The 23,990-nt window shown below is 39.7% G+C and overlaps 1 protein-coding gene across 6 annotated transcripts in view; it reads left to right on the top strand.

The window, feature by feature from the left end:
* Positions 1–388: 388 nt before the first annotated feature.
* RNF19A (ring finger protein 19A, RBR E3 ubiquitin protein ligase) overlaps positions 389–23,990 on the top strand; it is a 37,010-nt gene continuing 13,408 nt past the window's right edge. For 2 of the 6 annotated variants that reach the window (XM_033155670.1, XM_033155665.1), the window contains exons 1-3: positions 1,490–1,573; positions 4,971–5,120; positions 18,804–19,583. In XM_033155670.1, coding sequence (XP_033011561.1) covers positions 18,988–19,583 — 596 coding nt within the window. In that variant the 5' untranslated portion in view covers positions 1,490–1,573; positions 4,971–5,120; positions 18,804–18,987. Of the gene's footprint in view, positions 677–923; positions 1,085–1,489; positions 1,574–4,970; positions 5,121–18,803; positions 19,584–23,990 lie in introns of those variants that run through there. The other 4 variants (XM_033155669.1, XM_033155668.1, XM_033155666.1 and 1 more) reach the window with 4 other exon arrangements.

Raw genomic sequence — 23,990 nt, 5'->3', positions numbered from 1 at the left:
ATGTAAATAACTACAAATAATAATTTGGGGGCACCTACCGTCAAGGCTAACAGACTGTGACAGGAGTGGGTTCCAGTGCCAAAAAAGGGGGTGGGCCACACGCCGCAATAAAACCTCTTCTAGAGCAATCCTACTCAGAAGTAAACCCCACTGAATTCAATGGAGCTTACTCGCAGATACGTGGAGGAGCTTGCTGCCCTAGTCCTTGAGACTCCGGGTGTGTGAGCGTCAGGTGAGCTTAATCCCCTGGCAGAGGAGCGCGGCTACCTCTCAGGTGTCGGCGAGGTAAAGGAATCAGGAGCAGCTTCTGCCCTCCAAGGCGCACGGGTAAAATGCCTCCTCCTCCTGCCCCTTTCTCCCCCCACATCCACGAGACTTCCCTCCTCCCCCGCGGGACGGACACCGGGTTCAACCGCTCGGCGGCCCCGCCTTGTCTGTGATCTCAGCAGGGGAAGAAAGAGAGGCGGAAAGAAGCCTCCTCCCGGCCGGGCAAAGCCCAACCCGAGCCCTGCCTGGGGCCTGGTAGCTTCGCTTCGCCTTGCGCCTCCCCCGCCCGCCTCCCTCACAAGCTCCGCTTTCTTTTTCCTCCTCACAGGCACTTCCTGCGCGGGGCCGGGCCGGGCCCAGTCGGGTGGAGAGGGGGGATCGCTGCTGCCGCCTCGGCGGAGTTAAAAAGGTATTGGGGAAGGGAAGGGACAGGCGGGCGTCGGTTCACGTTCCGAGGGCCTCTGCCGTGAGGGCTCGAGGTGTCGGCAGTTGGTCGCAGGGGCGGCGGAGGGGTCCCCGAAGAAGCCGCCCGTCAGGGAGGCGGGCGGGAGTGGCTCCCCGAGCGAACTGGCGCCTAAAGGGGGGGGGGGAGAGAGAGGCTTCCACCTAGCCTAGGGGTCCCTCCCAGGCCGCCGCTCACGGGCGCTCAGAGGGGATTAGTCGGCGGCGGCCGTTGCTGCTGCTGCTGCTGCTCCTCGCATTGCTGGAGGGTGAAGTCATCGTGGCCATTGTCTCCCCTCAGCTCCCCGGCTGGGCCGCCAGAGGGGGGAGGCCAGCAACGAGCCGTGGGGCCCGCCTTGTTCTCCGAAGCCGCCGGGTAAATTCTCTTTCTCACCCCCCCACCCCCGGGGGGGCCAATACTGGACAGACTTTGAAACCCTAATCCAGTGTTTTTCAACCTTTTTTGGGCAAAGGCACACTTGTTTAATGAAAAAAATCACGAGGCACACCACCATTAGAAAATGATTAAAAATGTTTAAAAAATGTTAAAAAATTTAACTCTGTGCCTATATTGACTATATATAAAGTAATTTTTCCATTTTTCCCACGGCACACCAGGCAACATCTCGCGGCACACTAGTGTGCCGCGGAACAGTGGTTGAAAAACACTGCCCTAATCCACTCCGCGGGGCGAAGTCCGAGGAGAAACTCTGGGTGGAGGGGTGGAAACTTCATATTCGATCGCTTCCACACCCCAATAAGTTTTTTCCCCCCTTCTGAGGGAAGGACTTTGGAAAAACGCCCTCTCCTTTCTCTCATACAGCTTCGGAGCGTCTCTATTGCACTTCCTTCTTGTAAAACAAAGGTACATTCTCTGCCGTGGGGTGGGGTGGGGGGCGGAATCCGTGAAAAAAATAGTAATTTTATTAAAGACCCCTTTTAGAAGTTGTGACATAGAACCGTTTTCTGTCAGAAATGGGGCTTTTTGTAAAACCGAAAGCGTTAGAAAGACACACTAACACACGCACAGCCGAAACTACAAGGAAGTTCACTTCCAGGGGAGAGGGAAATTTTCTACATCCACTCCAAATTGGGGCGAGACTAGCAAACTTTTGTCCTGTAAAGGCTGCAGTGCTGCTGCTGCTGCTGCTGCTGCTACTACTACTACTACTATTTCCCTTTCCCCTCGGATTACAATTTATTGAGAATGTCGATATTCCGTCCTTGTCCCCTATCCTGCCTTTTGGGGAGGTTGAATAAAATGGGTAGGCTTAAATGTAATCTCTTTAAAGAAGCTAGTGTTCAAAGGGCAGCCTGACATATTTAAATACTTTCTTGAACTGTACAGTATTTCTCAGTGGAGGAGTATTGAATTTAAAAAACGAAAAAGGCAACTACAACGCAACTCACCCTGTAGGTGGTCACTGGCATTTCACTACTTATGCCTGGAACTCCTGTGAGGCTGACTTGGGTGATAGCAGTGTGAAAAGTTTTTAATGAATAACAGCACAGCTTAGTAGCTTGCAGAAGTGGGATCCTTTTCATACAAGTGGACATGGGAGCTTTAACATTAAGCCCTGAGAGCTACATAGGCATCAGAAGTGCATCTAAAAAGCTTAGGTCTAATGAAAGGAGAGCTGTTGCTGATCAAATGAACTGCATGAAGTAATGTGGAATTTCCCCATAGTATTTCACCAGCAACCAAATCTGTACTGCCTGAGGGATCTTTTTGCTAGTTTCTGGATTTGAAACCAAAAATTCAGAGTGTGCTTTCAGTGCCCAGATTGGAATGCTGCTAATTGTAAAAGTGTGGGGGAGGACTGACAATAGTATAACTTCTACCACAATCCACCTTTATTTCCACTTGGTGGACACAGCAGATTTTGCTAATGTAAAACATTTTTGTAGGCACTGGTGTGTCACAGTGCAGTTAAAGTCACTGAGAGTTGCAAAAAGGTCAGAGGGTGTTTGTGGAGGGGACTGTGGAATTGTAGGACTAAATGTGCTAATCATACATAGCCCCAGAACCTTGTTGAAGTTCTGTTAAAAACCGGTGTTTTTAAAAAGTGCAAGTAGGACTGGTATTTGAGTTCTTAGTACTTTTACCCACTATAAAGTATTTAGTGTTCATGATAAGCAGATTCTGACTAAACAGATTAAATGTCTTAATTAACATTCAGTTACTATTTCAGTGAATTTGTCCAAACTAACAGGCTTAGTTTAGAAGTCCAGCTTTAGTCTTATGAATTTGAAATTGATTAAAATGAGTGATCATAGGCACTGGCATTTGAAAGGGAAGGGGTATAGCTCAGTAGTAGAGCACCTTATTTGCATATAGAAGTTCCCGGGTTCAATTCTTGCATCTCCAGGTGGGGTTAGGGGAGACTTCTGCCTAAAATGCAGAAGAGCTGATACCAGTCAGTGTGGATAATAGAGCTAGATGTACCATTGGTTTGACATAGTAAAAGGCAGGTCAGTATTGTCTACACCCTCAGGTTTTAGGCGGGACCCAGGTGGCGCTGTGGGTTAAACCACAGAGCCTAGGGCTTGCTGATCAGAAGGTTGGCAGTTCGAATCCCCACGATGGGGTGAGCTCCCGTTGCTCGGTCCCAGCTCCTGCCCACCTAGCACTTCGAAAGCACGTCAAAATGCAAGTAGATAAATAGGGACCGCTCCGGCGGGAAGGTAAACTGCGTTTCTGTGTGCTGGTCTTCCTATAGAGCGAGATGAGCGCCACAACCCCAGAGTCAAACACGACCTGACTAATGGTCAGGGGTCCCTTTACCTTTTAAGGTTTTAGGCAGCAGCTTTTAATAGCTCTGCCTGGAGATGCTAGTGATTGAACCTGTGGCCTGCTGCATGCAAATAAGATGCTCTACCACTGAGCTATAGCTTTTCTCTTTTAAATACTAGGTTGAAAACTGTGAGATAAGTCTATGATCACTTCATAAAAGTAAAGTTAGAATTCTGAACTAAGCCTGTTAAGATAGATTTACTTAAACAGTGAAAGAACAAAGTGTTCTCATTAGCTATTCACTGTACTCCTCAAATTTGTTGCATCACTATTGTCTGCTTACATTTCTTTTGTCCAAGTTCATGTTCCCTTTTGTTCTCCTCATTTGGAGGGGGCTTCCATTTTCTGAAGAAAGTGTTCTTGCCTCTTAAAAGCTTCCTTGACTGCTCATTAATTATGGTGACATCCCTTTGGCTTTGATGGTGCCTTTCCTTGTTTGCGGTACCATATACATTGTAGCTACTTGTAGCTTGAATAACCCTAGGTGCTCTGGAAAGATGTGATGGTCTTCACTTTTCCTTTCAACTTCCTTTTTACAAATCCTCTCCTTTTTTTAAAGACGTTTCCTCTTTTGAAGTCAGGTGTGGCTGTTGGATTATTTTTTTTTTTGCAATTGTCCACTTACATATATATAGAATTTGATAGCACTGTGCAGTCGCTGTGGCCAGTTGGTTTGACAACACTTACATATTGCATCAAGTCTTGAACACTACTTAAAAAGTCCAGGCTTGTTGCCCCTCTGGTTCATGACCAACTATTTTAGGTACAGTACAGTCATTTTTGACAATAGTGTCTCCAGGGGTAAAGTGAAACTGCTGGACAATCACTGCACCTGCTACGGCTGTAGAGACTGGTAACTTAAAACTGCTGCCTCACACATTGTTTTTGCTGCACTAGTGTGGAGCCACAAGTGAGAGCTGAGTGCAGGGGGGGACGAGAGGTGGACAAAAAACCCCAGAAAGAGCATGTCATGTCCCCACCAGAGGTACTACTCTGCTGACACCCCATACACCCCACATTACACCCATACACACAGACATTTAGGGATCTAGAAATTCTACCTCTTTGTCGTAAGTGGAACATGCATGTATCCAGTCTTTAGAAGCGTAATTGAAGTTTCCTGTTACTTCAGCAAGGTCGTATTTTAGGGACCTTCTCGATTTATTAGCCACCAGAAGATCATTGTGGGCATTTTGGTCAGGGGTATCCTAGTACATCCCTAGTACTGAATCACACTTTTGGCCTTGGTATTGCTACCCATAGTGGTTCTGTGAAGGTGTCTGTCCTTTTTGGGGATATCTAGCTTGTTCTCTTTGATATATAAAATTACACCATCTCCAGTCCACCTTTCACTTCCTTCCAATGGAATTTGCATCTACTGCTTGAGACATTTTTTGTATATTGTTAGAGGGGATTCCTTTTATTGTTCATGGCTTAATGCTGTTTTCTCCTTTTGTTTGTATTTCAGCTCTCAAGTTCCACTTTCACTTAGTTGGCAAAAGATATAATGGACTAATTCAACAGATGACAGCATTACAAGATTGAGCATGATCTTTAAGGTTCCCTGGCTTAATATGTACATCTGACTGGCACATGGAGGTTGATTTCCTCCAAGAAGGTAATAAGACTCTTGAGTTGCAATGTAATTATTCAATTTTTCCATAAATTAATAAATATTTTATTTTCTCTATTGAAAACACAGAAGCTATGTTAAATAAATGCCAAGCTTTTCAGCTATATCTTGACATGTATCATCCTTTTGAGATACGATTCCTATTTAAGATATGATTCCTAAGCTACCTGCATTTTGTTCTTTTTCTGGCTATTCTGCTTTCTTTCACTTTTAACTTCTCAAGACCAAAAACTTATGTCTTTATAGCTCAGTTTTTGCACAGCATTAATTCAATAAACACAATTCCTTAAATTGCATAAGTTGCAAGATAAATATGTAAGCTGCTACCTTTTCAATACTTTTGCTAAATCTATCACTAGGCAATCTGACCTGGCATAGAATTATTTTATGACCTACAAATGGAACATTCTTATCCTAACATGAAGCAAAACCATGTGGCATATATCACCAAAAGGAAATGTTGTATGGATATAGAAGTCTCTCCCATCCAGTATTCTGTGTCTTTACTTACGGCAGTGTCAGATTCTGCTGTAGAAGGCGGAAAGTCCTGCGCACATAGGTGAAAGAAAACAAAACTGAATTCACTCTTACCCGAGTGTAGCCACAACCCTGGAAATGTAAGATGCTTGCAAATCAGACTGATTTTTAATAAAAAATATTTAAATACACAATTCTGTATTGTAAGTTTACTTTAAGTAACTTACTAGGGGCTTTAATAACACCTTTTCATATGGTGGATTCATTTGCTTCCTTGTGTTTGTAAAAATTTCTTTCCCTAGAGAAAAGATACTGTCCTGAAGAGATCCTCAGCAAAAAGACTGGAGAACTTCCTTTAGGAATTGAGAAATGGCAGTAGCTCTGCTAATCATATTTAACTTTGGTGTACATTTCCATAGGGAAAAGTTCTAGATAGCAGCTTATTTATCTACATAGCATAGAGCTATTCTACCAAATTCTCCCTAGCTTTTTGGCAGGTATAACACAACTTAAGCCTGCCTTTTTTTTTAAACTGTCTTTATTATGGCCACCTTGCTCCTGTTCCATCCCTTCAATAATGGTACTTTTTGAGGGTGTGCCCTGGAGGCTGCTTTGGAAAGAAAAGGGGTTGCTTTTCTGAAATAGACACTGCATAGTAAAAGCTACATGTTATACAGTAGAAATGTGATGGCAGTATTTTGAGTTGAATGCATCCAGATTAGATGATATAAATTCCTACCTCCATTTGATCACAACAATAGAAGTACAGTAATGTCATTTATTTTACACTAGAAAAAACGGGGGCATTCAGATTTTTAAAAATTACTCTATCCTAATGTATTGGACAACCAACAGACAAAATTGTCTAGTATTTTTAAAAATAAACACTTATTTTGGATCAAGTTCACCTTTTTGTTTCAAGAACAAAGCAGTGTTAGAAACAGATATGAAAGCTAGGGGCTAAATGGCACCGTAAACCTAAATTATAGGCGCAACAGTGGAATGTCTAGGCACACTTTTAATAACAAGAATACAAAGCTGAAAATTAATAAACTGCAGCTTAAATATTATGTTCATTTTTCACATGGTCTGGACTCTGGTCCTTCACCTTCCCCGCCCCCCTGATATTCTTTAGAGGGTCTCTTCTCCAGTCTTTAGAGAGTAGCTGGAAGTGTGGAGTCAGAAAAAGGTCCTCCTTTCCTTTCACTCTGCAGTTTTAATCTATGCTTTTTAGCATATCAGTAATTCTCTTAGCTTCTTATTAAAAGATTGTTTCTTGCATCAAGTTAAATTATTCAGTTTTGCTTTAACAATTATCACAACTCTCACAGTAAAAATGGCTTGTTCATGCTCTGAGAGTCACTGTAAGTGAAATATTTTGCCTTTCTCTAACACTGTAAGGATGCTTCAGTTGTTCATTTTTATTATGCTTGTATTTACTTGTATTTACATATGAACTGCTATTATTGAGGGAAGTCTCTGGAATGGTGTTAATTCTATTTTTATAGACACTGAAGGCTGTAATCCTATACACTTACCTGGGAGTAACTCGGTGGGACTTAAATTTCGAGTAGACATGTATAGGGTTGTCATGCAAACTTGCTTTGGCTAATTTGTATCCATAAGGACTCATTGGCAAGTCCTTAATGTCATAGTGAAGTTATTTTTTCCAGATGTTGTACAAAGAACTTGGCGTTCATGTGGAAGTTCCCTAATAACCCTGTAATGAATTGTAAAATTACATGTATGCTTTTAATGGCAATGTGTGTAGTACTGTTTCTGTACCATCTTATCTTGGAATATAATGTGCTTATGCAGGGGCAGGGGGATCATTGGGGGAAGGAAGAAGCAACTTTGGAAGGAAACTCTACATAAATGAAATGTAGCATGGAGGACACTGCATATTCTGGAAACGGTGGATTGGTTTTTAAAATCAAGTTTACCATTTTGAAATTTAACATTTCCTGAACAAACATCTTGGTTAGCTTGTGTTCTTGATATGGCATTTTATTTAATTTTTGAGCCTCTAGAGAACATGTTGGGCCCTCAAACAAATATAGCAAGTTAATAAATATGGTTGCTATAGCAATTAAAATATATAGAGCTTTTATACAACCTAGGAACATAACCCGACCCTTCAGTCATGTAGTTTGCATACACTGCAGAATTATATTTGCTTAGAGGCAGGCAGATTTTGGTTTGGCTGTCTTTGTGCAGGAATATTAGGCAAGATTATTTAGTTAAAGATTGGACCCAGAACTTTTCATAAGCCATATCAGTTACTGTACAAACTACCATTTCTTCATGAGTTGGCAAGTAAGTGTTCATTCTTTCTGGTTAGTAGAATCAAACAACAAATTGCGGAGATCAGCTAGTTGAAGGACCTAAAATAATAATACAGTTGTTCAATGGATTATTCTAGAAATATATGGATGGTATCTCCTGGATCCCAGCACCTGTTATTGTTAGCTAGTCAGTGGGTCCTATATGAAGCCCACAGTAATACCATACAAAAATTTGGCTCATTTATGCATGTGCTATTGTGGTTCTGTAAATTGTTGATTTAAATATTTACCCATGATGCCATATGTTCAAAGGTTTTGGAAATGGGAGTTCCAAACTTGAATCTCCAAGGGCTTACAGAGTCTTAATATTAAGCAAATTTTAGATTTTCATCAATATCTCTTTTCACTTGAGGTTTTTAACACGTTTATCGGTGTGTTTATCGTATCAAAACCCAGAAAGTCCCCTAACCCACTAGGAAAATCATGAATAAAATACGTAACTGTAGGAAACATATATCCTTACAATAATTGATATTGAGAGTTGCTGTTGCCCTGCAAAAAAGTTGCAAAGCTTCTTACTACTTCTGCAGGTTACGGTACTTATTGACAAAGATGCATGTTTTTTAGGGCACTTTAGTTTGAAAAAATTCAAATGCCTTGAATAGAATGGGATCTGACTTAACATAGTTGGATTATTTAGACGTTTAGTTTTACTATCCCACCCCATTTTCAGAAATGGGCTGGAGATATGGGTATGCAGGCATGCACAAGGGTAGGCAGGTTGTGATTCCTAGGAACCTAAAATATTAAACTGCATGTTTGAAACTGTGCAACTTACTGTTATTGTATCAGTTCATTATGTTAAAACAATTTTATGGGGAAAATGTACTTTTAGAAATGGAACATTTTTTAAATGGAAAAATATAGTAGTGGAAAAATTTTCACCCTATATTTACTACCGTGCATGTTGGTCATAGGTGCCAAGGCATTTTGGGCTTCTGAATTGCTTTGCTCTGATCCCCCCCATAGGCCATTTATCCTTTCTGAAGGGTTTGAGCCAGGCATCCCCAAACTGCGGCCCTCCAGATTTTGGGCCTACAACTCCCATGATCCCTAGCTAACAGGACCAGTAGTCAGGGATGATGGGAATTGTAGTCCAAAACATCTGGAGGGCCGAAGTTTGGGGATGCCTGGTTTGAGCCTTTAGTCATTTATTTACTGCATTTATCAGCTGCTTGATAACAAAGTTTTCTGGGTGTTGTATACATTTGAAACATTCAGTTCAATATTTAAAACCAGTCAGTAACACAAATACACCATAAAATACAACTGTCATATCAAATCAGAAGTTAACACAACTTCAGCAGCAATCATAACATAGAGAGCCATAAGAATAAAATTTCTAGAACAGGGGTAGGGAACCTTAGGCCCAGGAGTCAAATGCAGCCCCCTAGCCTCTCTGTTTGCACTTGGGAATCTCAGCAGGCCACACCTTTTACCATCCCTACTTAATATCCTCAAGTGGTTCTCTCTCAAGGTGGAGAATAGCAAAGGGCATAAGTTGTGTGTAGAAGCTAGCCTACTGTACAGAGGTAAAATTTACACTTGTTGTCCACCCACATTCACCTCTGGCCCCATCCACCAGTAGCATGTAGGCCCTGGAAAGTTACCTAGAACAGTACTACCCTTAAGCTGAAAAAGGTTCCCCACCCCTATCAAGGAGCATCTGTGTTATCAGGTTACCTTCTATGCAGGTTGTGTAGTTACTTTGGGGGCTTTTTGGTGAATTGGAAATATTTGGAATAAATGAATGATGTTTTGTATCATTTGGTATAGTATTCTTAGGAAATCTATGTATTTATAGCTTCCTTGGCTCTGTCTCCTGCCATGTTACCAACATCCATGGAGCTGATGTACCCATTGACTGCCTCAATGGTAGTCACTTTATAATGTCAATAGTGCATTGTAATTACTGGTGTTATTATACATGTGAGGATTTAAGTAGGTACTAAAATAGTGTTCAAAGTTCAGCGATCACACATAACCCAATATACACTTCTTAAAAGATTAAAGGAATTTGTATGAGCTGGTGGATGACATTCCCATCCTATTCCATAGGACTTTTCAGAGTGGCACCAATTGTTTCCAGATAAACTGGAATCCACTTACCGGTATTTAAAAAGATTTAACTTCAGAGCAAAAATATCAGAAAGGAAATGTATATCTTCCAGTAATAGAAATTGAATTGTAGCAAACTTTTATTCACTTTGGGCAGGCAAACTAGTATTGGCTACTTACCTGCCTTATCATCTTTTCCATATTAGCAACTAGATATTTTTAGTTGTTAGCTTAGCAGCATATATTTGATTCTACAAGTAATTCTGTTTCACTGACTTGCTTATATTCTTTCTAATGTTCAACAATTGAAGATGAAATTTATAGCACTTCCCATAATAAAATCATTTCTTTTCATGGCTAAATCACATGCTTTCCAATGCATGTGTTTTAACTTTAACAGTTGTTTTTGTAGTCTGAACCATTTCCTGTTATTCAGCTATTACACTGCCAAAAGCAGAAACCAGCTATTTTTCAGCCATTTTAAAATATATTACAAGTAGTTATAAAGGTCTGTTGATTGTGGGGAAAAATTCTGAACCTTTTTTGTTTTCTAATTTTCAAATTCTAAAAGCAGTAGGGTGCACTGGAGCTATGAACCTACCACTCTGAAAATAGTGAGATGAGTGCAAGTAAGGAGGCCTGATCTTTGTTCATCCTTAAGTATTCATTTAACTCCTGGACTATGTGTCTCCCTTATTGGTTCTGCAGTGTCTCAAATTTTAGATGCTTTCTTCTAGAAGCTATTCATACGTGAATAGTTGCATAGTTTTGTGTACATAGTCACAGGCAACAATAGGCTATCATCTGTGGATTCGTGCATTAGTCCTGTAAGGCATTAGAAGAGAACAGGATATTACTCACCTGCTTCAAAAGTCATGCACCAGAAAATATATAAGAACAAAGTAGCAGTTTAAAATATACTGGTATATAATTATCTCCTTGTATTGTGATCCCATTTCATATGTTTCAGACGGTCCTTTTTCTCAGAGAGCCAACACAATTGTTTGGCGTTAGTAACAAACAAACAAATACTTACAAAGCATCGTATCATAATGTTTTCTGGTAGATTATTTCTATTTTAATCTAATACTGTTTTCTGATAGTGTTAACAGATTCGTTTTGTGCTCTGCAGATTTAAATGGATTATGGATGGGCAAAGACCACTGCCACATCTCCCAGATATCTCTTTACCCTGGCCCTTGACACCCTATCTCTGAATTGTAATTCGTTATTTTAAAATATTGTATCTTTAAATTATTGCAACCAACCCTAGAACCTCATGTTGAAGGGCAAGTAAGAAATCTTAACAATTTGCATCAAACTTTAAAGACTATTAAATAAGGCACATTAAATAATTTCATATCATCTCAGCTGTAACCATAAATGCAAATGGCATAAATGGTTAACCAGTTTCTATATCTTGTACTACAAAAGCAGACACATAGCCAGCAATGGGACAGAACTACCCATGACTTCCTCACTCTATTTAATTGGATACTTCTAAAAATGATTGGACTTAGTCTATGGAGAGGTAACCTTTTTCAGTCTTAGGGCCACATTCAAGATTGGTCGGTCCTCTGTGAACAGCATGCCAGCAGTCATAATGGCCAAAGTGGCCATCAAACATATTGTGTGTGCATGCTGCACACAAACGTACACGTACAGTGCACATATCCATATACACACACACAAACACACACACACCACAAACACATGCGGGGACAAACCATGCTCATTCTCCTCATAGCACTGGGCTGAGAACAGAGGTTTAAAGCTGAATTTGGAGGTTTAAGCCCCTCCTTTTATCCCAGCACTGCTATGGTGCTTCTCTAAAGTGCTACTGGAAGGATTTTTTAAATTTTTTTTATTTTTTATTTTGTTTTGACTATGGCAGACCAACACGGCTACCTATCTGTAACTTCTTCTAGAAATTACACATATATGTAATTTATATACACATATATAATTTATATACATATACGTAATGTAATCTTTAGCCATCTCACCCCTTGCCTTTTCCTGTAAGACCAATTGCAGTCGTTAACAGTCTTCAACAGGTTTTCCACACCTATCAACCAATTGCCCATTCCCACCACCCTTCTGAGTAATACCCCTCCCCACTCCCTCACTATATATAAGGGTCTGGTGACTTCTGTTTCAGTGTATCTGAAGAAGTGTGCATGCACACAAAAGCTCATACCAAGAACAAACGTAGTTCGTCTCTAAGGTGCTACTGGAAGGAATTTTTTATTTTATTTTGTTTTGACTATGGCAGACCAACACAGCTACCTACCTGTAACTGGATATATGCACTTTGTTAGCTACCCTAGCTTATGGAAAGCTGAAATGGAAATGTTTAAAGTATAAAAGTAATGGTTTCTAATTATACAAAACAATTTCCCCTGGAAAGTTCTTTTTCTGTTTTTCATCATACCTAAGTTGTTTAAAGCTTGCAATGAAGATGTATGATATCCAGTTTTTACCTATAGTGTTGTAGTTTCTTATATATAATTCCCCAGGAAAATAGGAAATCCAAAACAGGACTTGTTAAATTGTGGAAAAACCAGTTCTTCACATGCAACTTCATTTAGATGCCTTCTCCTCTTCTTTGCTCCCCCCCTTTTTTAACAACAAAAGCCTTAAGAGAAAGTTTTATTTCTAATTTATCAACTGAAAAAAGCACTTTATCCCTTTTATGAGACTGCATTTAATTTTATTGTTTTATCCTTGCTAGCTATTTCCCCTCTCTATTGCGATAGTTTTATGAAATACAAGCAGTTCGAAGACAAGACTGCTAATATGGCCTACATTTTACCCCTTTACTGGAAGTAATTTCTCAATAACAAATGTTTTATTGGTAAGACAGTCTTGCTGTATCTTTCAAACATGAACAATTGGCAGGTTCTTCCAAGACCTTAAAAGCTGTTAGGCACTCAGCATCTTTTTTGGAAATGTGAAGAGGGTTAAGATTAGCAGAAAATGAAAGGAATTGGTCTGAATTGTAAGTTTTGCACCAAGCATGACTCCAAGGACTGCATGGGTACGGACCCATCAAGGGAGACTATGTAAGGGCAGGGGAGTAACAATGTGCTTGTCACTATGCAGAGTGATAGTTGGCCAGCAAATGGTAGTTATCCAGGGGATGCACCAACACCAGCGTTATGTGTTTGACAAACAAAATTAATTGTAACTGTAGAAGACTACATAAACTGTATGTGTGTGAGAATATATTATTACAAAGTGAATGGAAGAAATTGTAGGTTCCTGAGAGTTGGGCAATTCACTGGCTCTGTCTCCTGCAGGGTTAGCGAAAACAAACTTTCTTTACCCAAGCTGTATGTTGCAGCTTTATTCAGCTCACTTTACTCAGCAGGAGAGACCCCAAAAAATAAATTAATTGTAGCTATTGATTGTATACTACCTACAGTAGTAATGACCAGAGGTGTATACATTACCAGACAACAGTGGCAGTGTTCACATCAATCCGTGTTAGGTCATACATGGAATCCTAATGAAAGTGCTTGACAATGTTTGAAATCCTATGCTCATTCTTGAATATGTCATAAGTTAACACACATATCCCGTTTTGTATTCTCGAGTTTATGGCCTCTCAGTTAAAACATATAAAATACTGTTCAGGGTAAAGATTAAATTCAGCAAACATAATACAGTGGTACCTCGGGTTACATATGCTTCAGGTAACATACGCTTCAGGTTATATACTCCGCTATCCCAGAAATAATGCTTCAGGTTAAGAACTTTGCTTCACAATAAGAACAGAAATCGTGCTCTGGCAGTGCAGCGGCAGGTCCCATTAGCTAAGTGCTTCAGGTTAAGAACAGTTTCAGGTTAAGAACGCACCTCTGGAACGAATTAAGTACGTAACCAGAGGCACCACTGTATAGAAAATATACGCTAAGGGTGTGGTGATTTCAGTATTGACTTTCAAATATGTAGTAACTTTTATGGTGACCTTCTGAAGATTGTTTAAAAATTTCCATGTTGAAAACCTGTTTTCATTCAGCCATTTTCTAGTACTGCTTAGTTTACATTTTAAAAATTTCCAACAAATCAGCTAGAATGTGATATCTACTTTTTAGCTCAGTTAAATATCAACAAGGCATTTTTCTATCTTTCCCCATCCTTGGGTTTAAAATGTATATTTTACAGACCTGTAGAGTGCAAATTAGGTGGGGCTGTTTTGTCAGTTTCTCTTCCACTTTCTGTGCTAATTTTCTTTTCTGTATGAAGTTGGATATTGTATTCCCTGATGCTTAAATTGGTTTGGAGTCCTAGTTTCCTGCCTGAAATATACAGATGCTGAAACTAGCAAGGTTAAAAGTTTCAGTTAAATTTCATCCAGCCAAAAGGGGGGATTATGGCCATTTTATAGATTTTATAGATTATAGTGAATGGGAAAACACAAACTTCATTTCATTCAGAGTAGCTCAGGAGCTGAACAAAGTGTGACTCAAAAAAAGATCAGTATTTTTACAAATGCAGAGGTGCAGATATATAGGACAAATCTTGAAGCCCTTGCATACACCCTAATATTGACTGCTATCCCTGCCTTTTCCTGGCCTTTTGACCATCTGTAAAAACTATTTTTGTCCCCCCCCATCTGTACCTAGGTGCCCACATGTCTATTTTAAGAGATCATTTCATGCATCAGCCAAAGTGAACTCCAGATTTTAAAAGCTTTGTTATATTGTACTAAAATTTGCTACTCTTTATGGTTCCCTGACTCTTAATGTTTTTATTGTTCATGCCAGTTTTGTTATATTTGGGCACTATTTAAACGCTTATAGGTTTGGGAGCTGTGGCCTATTTCTGCAGGATACATGATGGTGGGAGGAGGGAGATTCATATTTCACATCATGGAAATAGGTGCAAATTAAATTTTAATATGTGCTACTTTATACTATATTGTATGAAGCAATAAATAAAAGTCAACCTATTGGAATTGCTGACAACAACAACAACAACAACGGCTAGTTGATGATGCATAAATAGTGGAACTTTCCCTGCTAAGTGCCTTGAAGAATTGTTAATCACAGTTCATGTAAATCATGTTTCATATTTGCATGCATTGTAAAATATTTATTTCATTTTTGCTGAAGCATTAAAAGTGAAAACAAATGCTGTATCTATATATGCTAATGTGAACAGTAACTCCGATGCATACATTTACTTTACTAATTTTGTACATCGTTTACATTTCCAGCTAAATTAAATAGCCACATTTATTCATTTAAGCTCCTTTACTAGATATGGGGGTGGACAGTTACATGGAATAACTTGGGAAAGGAAATGTCAATACTTAAGAGCGACTTCTTTTTTAAAAAATGTGTTCTAGGCCTGTGCCCTAAGTCTTTTAAAGTAATTTACAACACCCCTGTTGAACTGTTTTTACAGAAAGAAAAAATGAATGTCAGACTTTAAATGTACAGCCAGCTAATTAAAAGTTTTAAATATATGCTTCTGCTTTAAGTATAGTATGTTTCTGTATCAGCTGGGAATAAGCTCTCTGTGAGGAAGTGTGAAGTTGCCGAATAATTAGAGATGGCTGGCAAATGAACTTGTCTAACAGCAGCTTCTCCTCGGCTCCTTTGTAGCTGTTGCCTAAGGAATATATACCACATTGGTGAACCATAGAATGATTTTGAGAGAGAGAATTTGGGCAAAGTCCCAATTTAGATTTCTCTGGGCCTTTCCCATTGCAGAACTATTATTTGGAAAATGCCACTACCAGACCATTTGTTAGTGACAGCTGATCTCTTAATAAGAAACTCAATTTTCTTCAGATTTTAAACATTACTTTCCAATGATTTAACAGAATTTTAAAATGCTAATATGTATGACAACACACCATGTGGGTTTGAGTACAGTCTTTTATTACCAGCCCACTTCAACTGCTTGAAGAATTTCTTTCCATTACCATGTATCCCTCAAATATACAAAGGTAACTTGGGTTGTTGCTATGGCAGCTGTTAGCCTTGAGAATAACAACGAACTACATTTGTCCAAGGCATAAATTTGTATCATTGTGCACAAAGTCAACAAGTTAAGGAGATAATCAAAACAACAAACAAAACACCGTGCTCTAATTTATGGTATTACATTTTGCATTATTTTTATGCTGAACTGCTAGACCTTACAGTCACTTTAGTTACAGGAGTGTTTCTTTCCTAGGATGTCCCTTTTCCTTCAACCCCCTAAGCCAGAGCTTTCCAAACTTTTCATGTTGGTGACACACTTTTTAGACATGCATCATTTTGCGACACAGTAATTTAGTTTTACTAGCAAACCAAAGGTTAAACTAGCCCCTTTCCAGCCCTGAGAGGAGCGTGGGGAACGTGTGACACACCTAATACTGCAGCCAACACACAAACATGTCACAACACACAGTTTGGAAAGCTCTGACCTAAACTGAATCTTCTGTTGCATTCCAGCTGTCAATATGCTCTCAGACGTCCACTGCTTAATCTTACATCAGGAGAGAAGCCTTATCATGCATTGCAGGGGGTTGGACTAGCTGACCCTTGGGGTCCCCTCTAAGATTCTATGATCTTGATGTTCTAGTGCTAATTTTTTGAAAAAGAGGTGCTGGAACTGAACGCCTCTTTTTCAATGGCAGTGGCGCTTACCTGAGAGGTGCCGACTCAAAAAAGCCCTGGTCATAGCTGTTGTAAACAAATGCCTCCATTCTTTCCTAATAACCAGCATTTTGTCCTCTGATTCCAGTTCAGTTATGTGAGTGCTGTTCCTTAAGTGGCCAAAACGGTAATATTTAAGAGGGAAGTATTGGAAAATATGAAGCTGTGTGTCTCCTGCTTTTTGGATTGCAAGTTTTTATTTGATATAGTTATATACCATTTTATACCAAGATAGTGTCTTGGGGGGGTTTACAAAAGTAACAAATATATTTATAGACAATGAAACTGAAAAACTACAATACAAAATAAAATAATAACTTCCCCCCAAAGCAAAACATAGTAGTACTTTTTTGGAAACAATTTTACTCTTATTACCAAGGGACACATTTACTCATAATAAGCAAAACTCATTCCAGTAATACATGCATATCACTCCAGATTCTATTTTAAATGTATTCCCAATCAATTTCCCTTCTGTATAAATACAAATAATGTACTACCACCTACCCATCTGTATCACTCGTCCCAGTTCACTTCCACAACTCACACACATCCATCATTAAAAATATATTATCCACTCCGTTACTCCAGTATCACCCTCATTCGCCACATTGCTGTGACCAATTGCTCCACTGTTTCTGCTAAAAATGTATGCAGAATCACCAGGAGGTAATGAAACTATTCACTGTCAGAATTGTAAAATATCAAAAGAAATGCATGGCAATCTGGCTCTCACCCATTTTGCTATTTCATAGAATCATAGAATTGGAAGAGACCACAAGGGTCATCCAGTCCAACCCCCTGCCAAGCAGGAAACACCATCAAAGCATTCCTGACAGATGGCTGTCAAGCCTCTGCTCAAACACCTCCAAAGAAGGAGACTCCACCACACTTCTTGGTAGCAAATTCCACTGCCGAACAGCTCTCACTGTCAGGAAGTTCTTCCTAATGTTTAGGTGGAATCTTCTTTCTTGTAGTTTGAATCCATTGCTCCGTGTCCGCTTCTCTGGAGCAGCAGAAAACAACCTTTCACCCTCCTCTGTATGACATCCTTTTATATATTTGAACATGGCTATCATATCACCCCTTAACCTTCTCTTCTCCAGGCTAAACATACCCAGCTCCCTAAGCCGTTCCTCATAAGGCATCGTTTCCAGGCCTTTGACCATTTTGGTTGCCCTCACCCAAGGATAGGTGGAACTGCACACACCCTTCCCTGGTACTCCTTCCTCTCACCAAAGAATAACCTCAGACATTTTTTACCCACATCACAGACACTCCACAGAAAATAGAAACCCAACCAGCAGGAGGGCACCCTTGTTGCAACCCCGAATGCACAGACCAAAGGGGAGAGTTCCCTTTCCATGTCTCCCTATCTGGGGTGTCCTGCCAGTGACACCCACTGCAGCTTGCCAGTGCTAGTTTTGTAACTTTCAGACTGGGTGTCCATTATTAGCTACAGCTGGTTCTATTCACTTTCTCCATGGTCCTGCCTGGATCTATCTAACTGGGGAGTATGGTTGTTCTTATCTCTCTCCTTTGCCCTTTATCAGCTAGTCTGGTAAAATACTGGAGTTCAATAAAATACTGGATTTAAATGCATCTGTAACTTGGGAGGATTGTCAGTGTGATTAACAATCATTTTCCAGCCCCCCCCCCCTTGTGCACTTTCTACTACCTATATAGGATATCGCCTTTTGGCAAATTCAGCATTTGTGTCTTACACCCCCCCCAACTCAAAGCATATTAAGCTGCTACGATAATAAAAGGATTCTAGCTTGCCGTGAAGTTATCATGTTGCTTCCCCCCACCCCCTTAGTTCTTAAATAATGCATCAATTTCACCAGAATGGAAAACTCCCAAGTGATTCTCCTTGTTAGATTATTTCTTCTTGTTGTATATATCTTACATAGTATAATCATTAAACTGTAACAAAAAAGTTCTACCCCTTGATTATATCAACTTGCTAATTGACAGAAGTGCACAGGTGGCTGAAGCAAACAAGGTGGAGGTTTAGTTGATGAGGTAGCTGTAATAGGAGTTAGCAGAGTAATACAAGTCCTTTGAAAACAACAAAGAACCTGAATATATGTGATGCTAATCTGTCTCTTGTCTTTCCCTTTCATTTGTAGAATTGCTGTGAAGAGTTTCCTGGAATTATATGTTGTGAAGAATTTTGTATGTGAAGAAGACAGACCCGACCATGTATAACATGACTTAGCCCCCTCCCCAACATGACCTCTAAGTGTGCTGCTTCTCAATAGGCATTTTTCCTTAAAGTGATCAGTGTTGTACACATGCTTTGATCCATTTCTGATGAATGTTTTAGCCATGAGTTTACATCGGCAAATGGGATCTGATAGAGACTTGCAATCTTCTGCCTCCTCTGTAAGCTTGCCTTCAATTAAAAAGGCACCAAAGAAAAGAAGGATTTCACTGGGGTCTCTCTTTCGAAGAAAAAGGGATACAAAACGCAAATCCAGAGATATAAACGGAGGTGTGGATGGCATTGCAAGTATTGAAAGCATACATTCGGAAATGTGTATGGACAAGAACTCTATTTTCTCTGCCTATATGTCTTCTGACAATGGAACAACCATCATCAGCAAACAGAGCGGAGACTTCATGGAGTGTCCCTTGTGCCTTTTGCGACACTCCAAGGAGAGGTTTCCGGAAATAATGACTTGTCACCATAGATCTTGTGTGGATTGCTTACGTCAGTATCTCCGGATAGAAATCTCTGAGAGCAGAGTTAATATCAGCTGTCCAGAGTGCTCTGAGCGATTCAATCCCCATGATATTCGATTGATATTAAATGATGACATATTGATGGAAAAATATGAAGAATTTATGCTTAGAAGATGGCTTGTGGCAGACCCTGATTGTAGGTGGTGTCCTGCTCCTGATTGTGGGTAAGTTATTATCCCCCCCCCTTCATACCCATTCTAATGAAGCACATGGATCTTGTCATCATCCTGAAATATATTATTCAGCTCATTAAATTGCTCTAATTGTCTACTAATTTGTAACTATTTTAACATTTGAAGTTTTGTGCCTCCCTCATTGCTCAAGTTGTGCTAAGTAGTCCTTATTGTTTCATGGCATAGATGAAACAAAGTAAAAGAAAAGACAGGGAGATTTATTCTGGTAAACGCTGTTATTTCAATGCTGTTCCTTTAAAATAAAATTGAAATATTTCGATACACTTTTAAAAGAAACCTAGCAGTTTCTTGAGTGTAAATTGTGAAAGTTTTTATAAAACAAAGAAGTTAACTTTGTAGTTACACATCCTGGCATTGGCAGTTTTAATGCCAGAAACCCCAAATATTGGCTGCCAGTAGAAATTGTTGCTTGATGCCAGAATACTTTTTCCTAAGCTGCAAATGTTTTAATATTCAAGGAAACACATTTGATTGCCATCATTAAGCCAGAACAAGTGTAGCCTTTGTCGTATTCTTCCCTTTCCAAGCCCACTACTTGGGAGGAGCAAGAGGGTACTTTTCATTCTAATCACTGTTTTGCTTGGTAAAGCTCCTCTCGCCACTCTCCCCACCTTTGGTTGCCTTGTTCGGTAACCAGCTCTGGGTTCCCAAAACTTCAAGCAATCTCCTAACTGCTGTTATTCTGCTGCTACCATATAAACACCATATCTCTGACTTATTTTGTCATAGCTGTAATAGCTTGGCCAAATATGAAATGTGATTGGAACAAACAAAACTTCATTAGTATAGTAAAAGCTGAATATAACAGGTTTTTATGGGATTTGCTTTAATAACTGTGCTTGTGTATTTTATATTTTAACATGTGCTTATACCTCTATTCCTAACTGTATCCTATCCAGTTTGGTGTAGTGGTTAAGAGCGGTAGACTCGTTATCTGGGGAACCGGGTTCGCGTCTCTGCTCCTCCACATGCAGCTGCTGGGTGACCTTGGGCTAGTCACACTTCTCTGAAGTCTCTCAGCCCCACTCACCTCACAGAGTGTTTGTTGTGGGGGAGGAAGGGAAAGGAGAATGTTAGCCGCTTTGAGACTCCTTCGGGTAGTGAAAAGCGGGATATCAAATCCAAACTCTTCTTCTCTTCATCCAACTTACTCTACCCCTTACTCCTCAGTACCCAGACCAGCTACTCTCACTTCCTCCAAAACCCAACTGTCACTCCCCAGACACATACCTATTCTGTCATATGCTACCCTGTCAATCAGCACACAACACACACAAACATTCCATCCCTCTTTTACTCCCCCCTGCATTTACCTTATCTTAAATAATACAAACCTTCCTGCACAAAATTTACACAGCAGTATGCCAACCAGCACAAATTAGTTTCAATGACAAATACCATGTCCCCTCCTCTGTTGATTTTTAGATGATTTTAATCCTTAGCAAAACAATAACTTCAACTTAAAGGTAAAGGGACCCCTGACCGTTAAGTCTAGTCGTGGATGACTCTGGGGTTGTGGCGTTCATCTCACTTTACTGGGAGCTGGCATTTGTCCACAGACAGCTTCTGGGTCATGTGACAGCATGACTAAGCGGCTTCTGGCGAAACCAGAGCAGCTCACGGAAATGCCGCTTACTTTCCCGCCAAAGCGGTACCTATTTATCTACTTGCACTTTGACATGCTTTCGAACTGCTATGTTGGCAGGAGCAGGGACCGAACAACGGGAGCTCACCCTGTCGCGGAAATTTGAACCACTGATCTTCTGATCGGCAAGCCCTATGCTCTGTGGTTTAGACCAATTTATGTGTTCGTGTTTATCATATACATGGCATTAGTATCCATGAAGTCATTAAGCCAAGCACTTTTTACATTAAAAGTATATACTAATTCTGTGACCTGAAGTGCTGCATTATCACGTTAGCAAGAAGATTGTGTGTAGCTATGAACAGGTGGCTGGTGAGAAAAAGTATAGTGATGTTGTAAATAAAATAGCATGGAAAATGAGCTGGTAGTAGGGAAGTAATTGCTTTTCCATGGAAAATAACAGATGAGCATGTTTTTTCACATCTGCATATATTGGATAGTAATTACTAAATATCTATTGATTGATTGATTGATTGATTGACTGAATAAATAAATAAAATTTTACTCAGTTCTTTAGTAGTTCAAATGACAGTAATTGCATGTTCTCCAGTATTGGCTTTGAATCAAATTTGGATTGTGGTCCTATTTAGAAAGAAACATTGCAGAAGCATGGTTTGCTTTTCTTGCTTTACGCTTAGCATCTTGTTCTTATCAGTCCAATCCTAGACCAAAAGTACGGAGCATAAAATTCTTTTAATTTGAGATGTTGCCAGTTATCTGGACAACGTTGTAGCTATTTTGAATATCCTCCTCTGCCCTACCACAGCATTTATGAACCTGGCAACGTATAGATTCCAAACCATGCGTTGGAACATGTTCCAAGAGAAGACTACACATCTTCAAGACAATACTAAAATTATAGGAGGCTAGATTTTGGTTAAACAGTAAGAGGAACTCGTTGAGAAATAGAATTGATTGACCATGGAACCTGATTATTTAATCAGTACAATACAATATGTTTTTGTTCACCACCCCTTTCCTTGATTCACAATGCTATGGATTTATTTGGGTGACTTTTCATTTTAAAGGGTTTTTTGTTGATTGTACCTTTTATTTTTTTAATCTACTGAGTCCTGTGTAATGTTCAGATTCAGTTTTGTGTCCTAGGTTGGGGCTTCAATCTTACATACACTTTTCTGATAGGTAGCTTCATTGAACACACTTGGATTTACTTCTCAGTGATCTTGCATAAACTGTAGATTGCTTTGTTAGAGATGATTCATGTGTTACAAGAGTGGTGAGGGAGCTACTTTTGTATGGCTGGATTGCATGTCACTGGTCAGGCCTGTAATTAAAGGGCTCTGCATCATTATTGTTGTTATTATTAAGCCACTTCCTGTGAAACATCTCAAAGCTATTTCACAATACAATAAAAACACATATAAAACACTTGCACATATAAGAACAATTACATATCCAATACAGATTGGGATAAAAATATCCACTTTCCTTTTTTTAAAATAAGAATTTATTGAATTTTAACCATAAAAACCAAACAAAATACAACAAACACTACAAAAAAGAACTACAAAACAATTAAAAAAATGCAAAAAGAAAACTTACACACAATTTTTTAACTGTCCTTATCCTCTTTAAAGCATTATTTTGGGACTTCCTCACGTCCTCCCTTCTGCGTTCATTTCTAATCTTTAGTAACTTTATAACATTGTAAAATCTTCCTTCTCACAACTAATCTTATTCTCACAAATCATAATCATCATATACCTAAAATCTTGTTCCTAATAAAATAAACATTACGCAACTCCAACTTCTTATATCCTCTCTTAACTTAACTTCTAATTACTGTAGCCTAAATCTCTTCTGATTCCAATTTCAGATATTAATTAATCACATCCTATCAAATAATTAAATGTTTCTTCCAGTTCTCATACACCATTTCCCCCCTCTGGTTTCGGAATTCCGTGGTCAGCCATTTTTATATTCCCTTTAAATAATCTTCCTTTACCCCATACCTTTCCTAACCATCCTAACCCTTCCCTTTTCCCTTCCCATCCCCCACGGGTATCCCCCCCAAAGTCCACTCTTTCCAGCTCCTTCATCTTCTTTTGTTGTTTCCATCATGCCCAATTTTAAGCTTGACATTTTAAGTTGTATCTTCTTCTTTTCAAGGTTGTATCTTTCTTCTTGGTGGGTAACTTCTCTAACATAGCCATAAAGTATCTCTTCTTCATTCTCTGTTACATGTTGTATTTTCCTTTGTTGCTGTCCTTGAACTCTTGGTCAAAAATATTCACTTTCCTTCTTGAAAGGGGAATGCTGGTGTAGTCTGGGGAGGAGGCATGAGCTGGGCTTAGTCCCAACTGTCAGATAGAAATGCTTGGAGGGCTGCATTTAGCTCCTGGATCTGAGGTCCCCCCCTGATATAAACATTCTGCACCCAGAAGTGTGCTGATTTTTAATATGCAGCACATCAGTTCTCTTTTGTTGACTAGCAAGTTCTGTGAGTGGCCTGGTTCATATGTCATACTAAGCCAAACCATGGCTTGGCACAATTGCACAGGCTCCCAGAGCAAAGATCAGAGAACTTTGCTCCTCCCCATTGTTGTTGTGCTGTGCTGTTGCTTAGTATGTTGAATCTGGGAATGACACAGCCCCACAGACCTCTCCCTAGGCTATGCTTCCTCTCCAAGTTATAGTTTTCATTAGCCCTGCTCTGCAGCCTCCTTGATTGCTGTTGCCTGGCTGGAGGATGGAGGGTGTGTGTGTGTGTC

The sequence above is a fragment of the Lacerta agilis genome, chromosome 7, assembly GCF_009819535.1.
Source record: "Lacerta agilis isolate rLacAgi1 chromosome 7, rLacAgi1.pri, whole genome shotgun sequence".
NCBI lineage: Eukaryota > Metazoa > Chordata > Lepidosauria > Squamata > Lacertidae > Lacerta > Lacerta agilis.
This window is presented reverse-complemented; position numbering and strand designations above follow the sequence as displayed.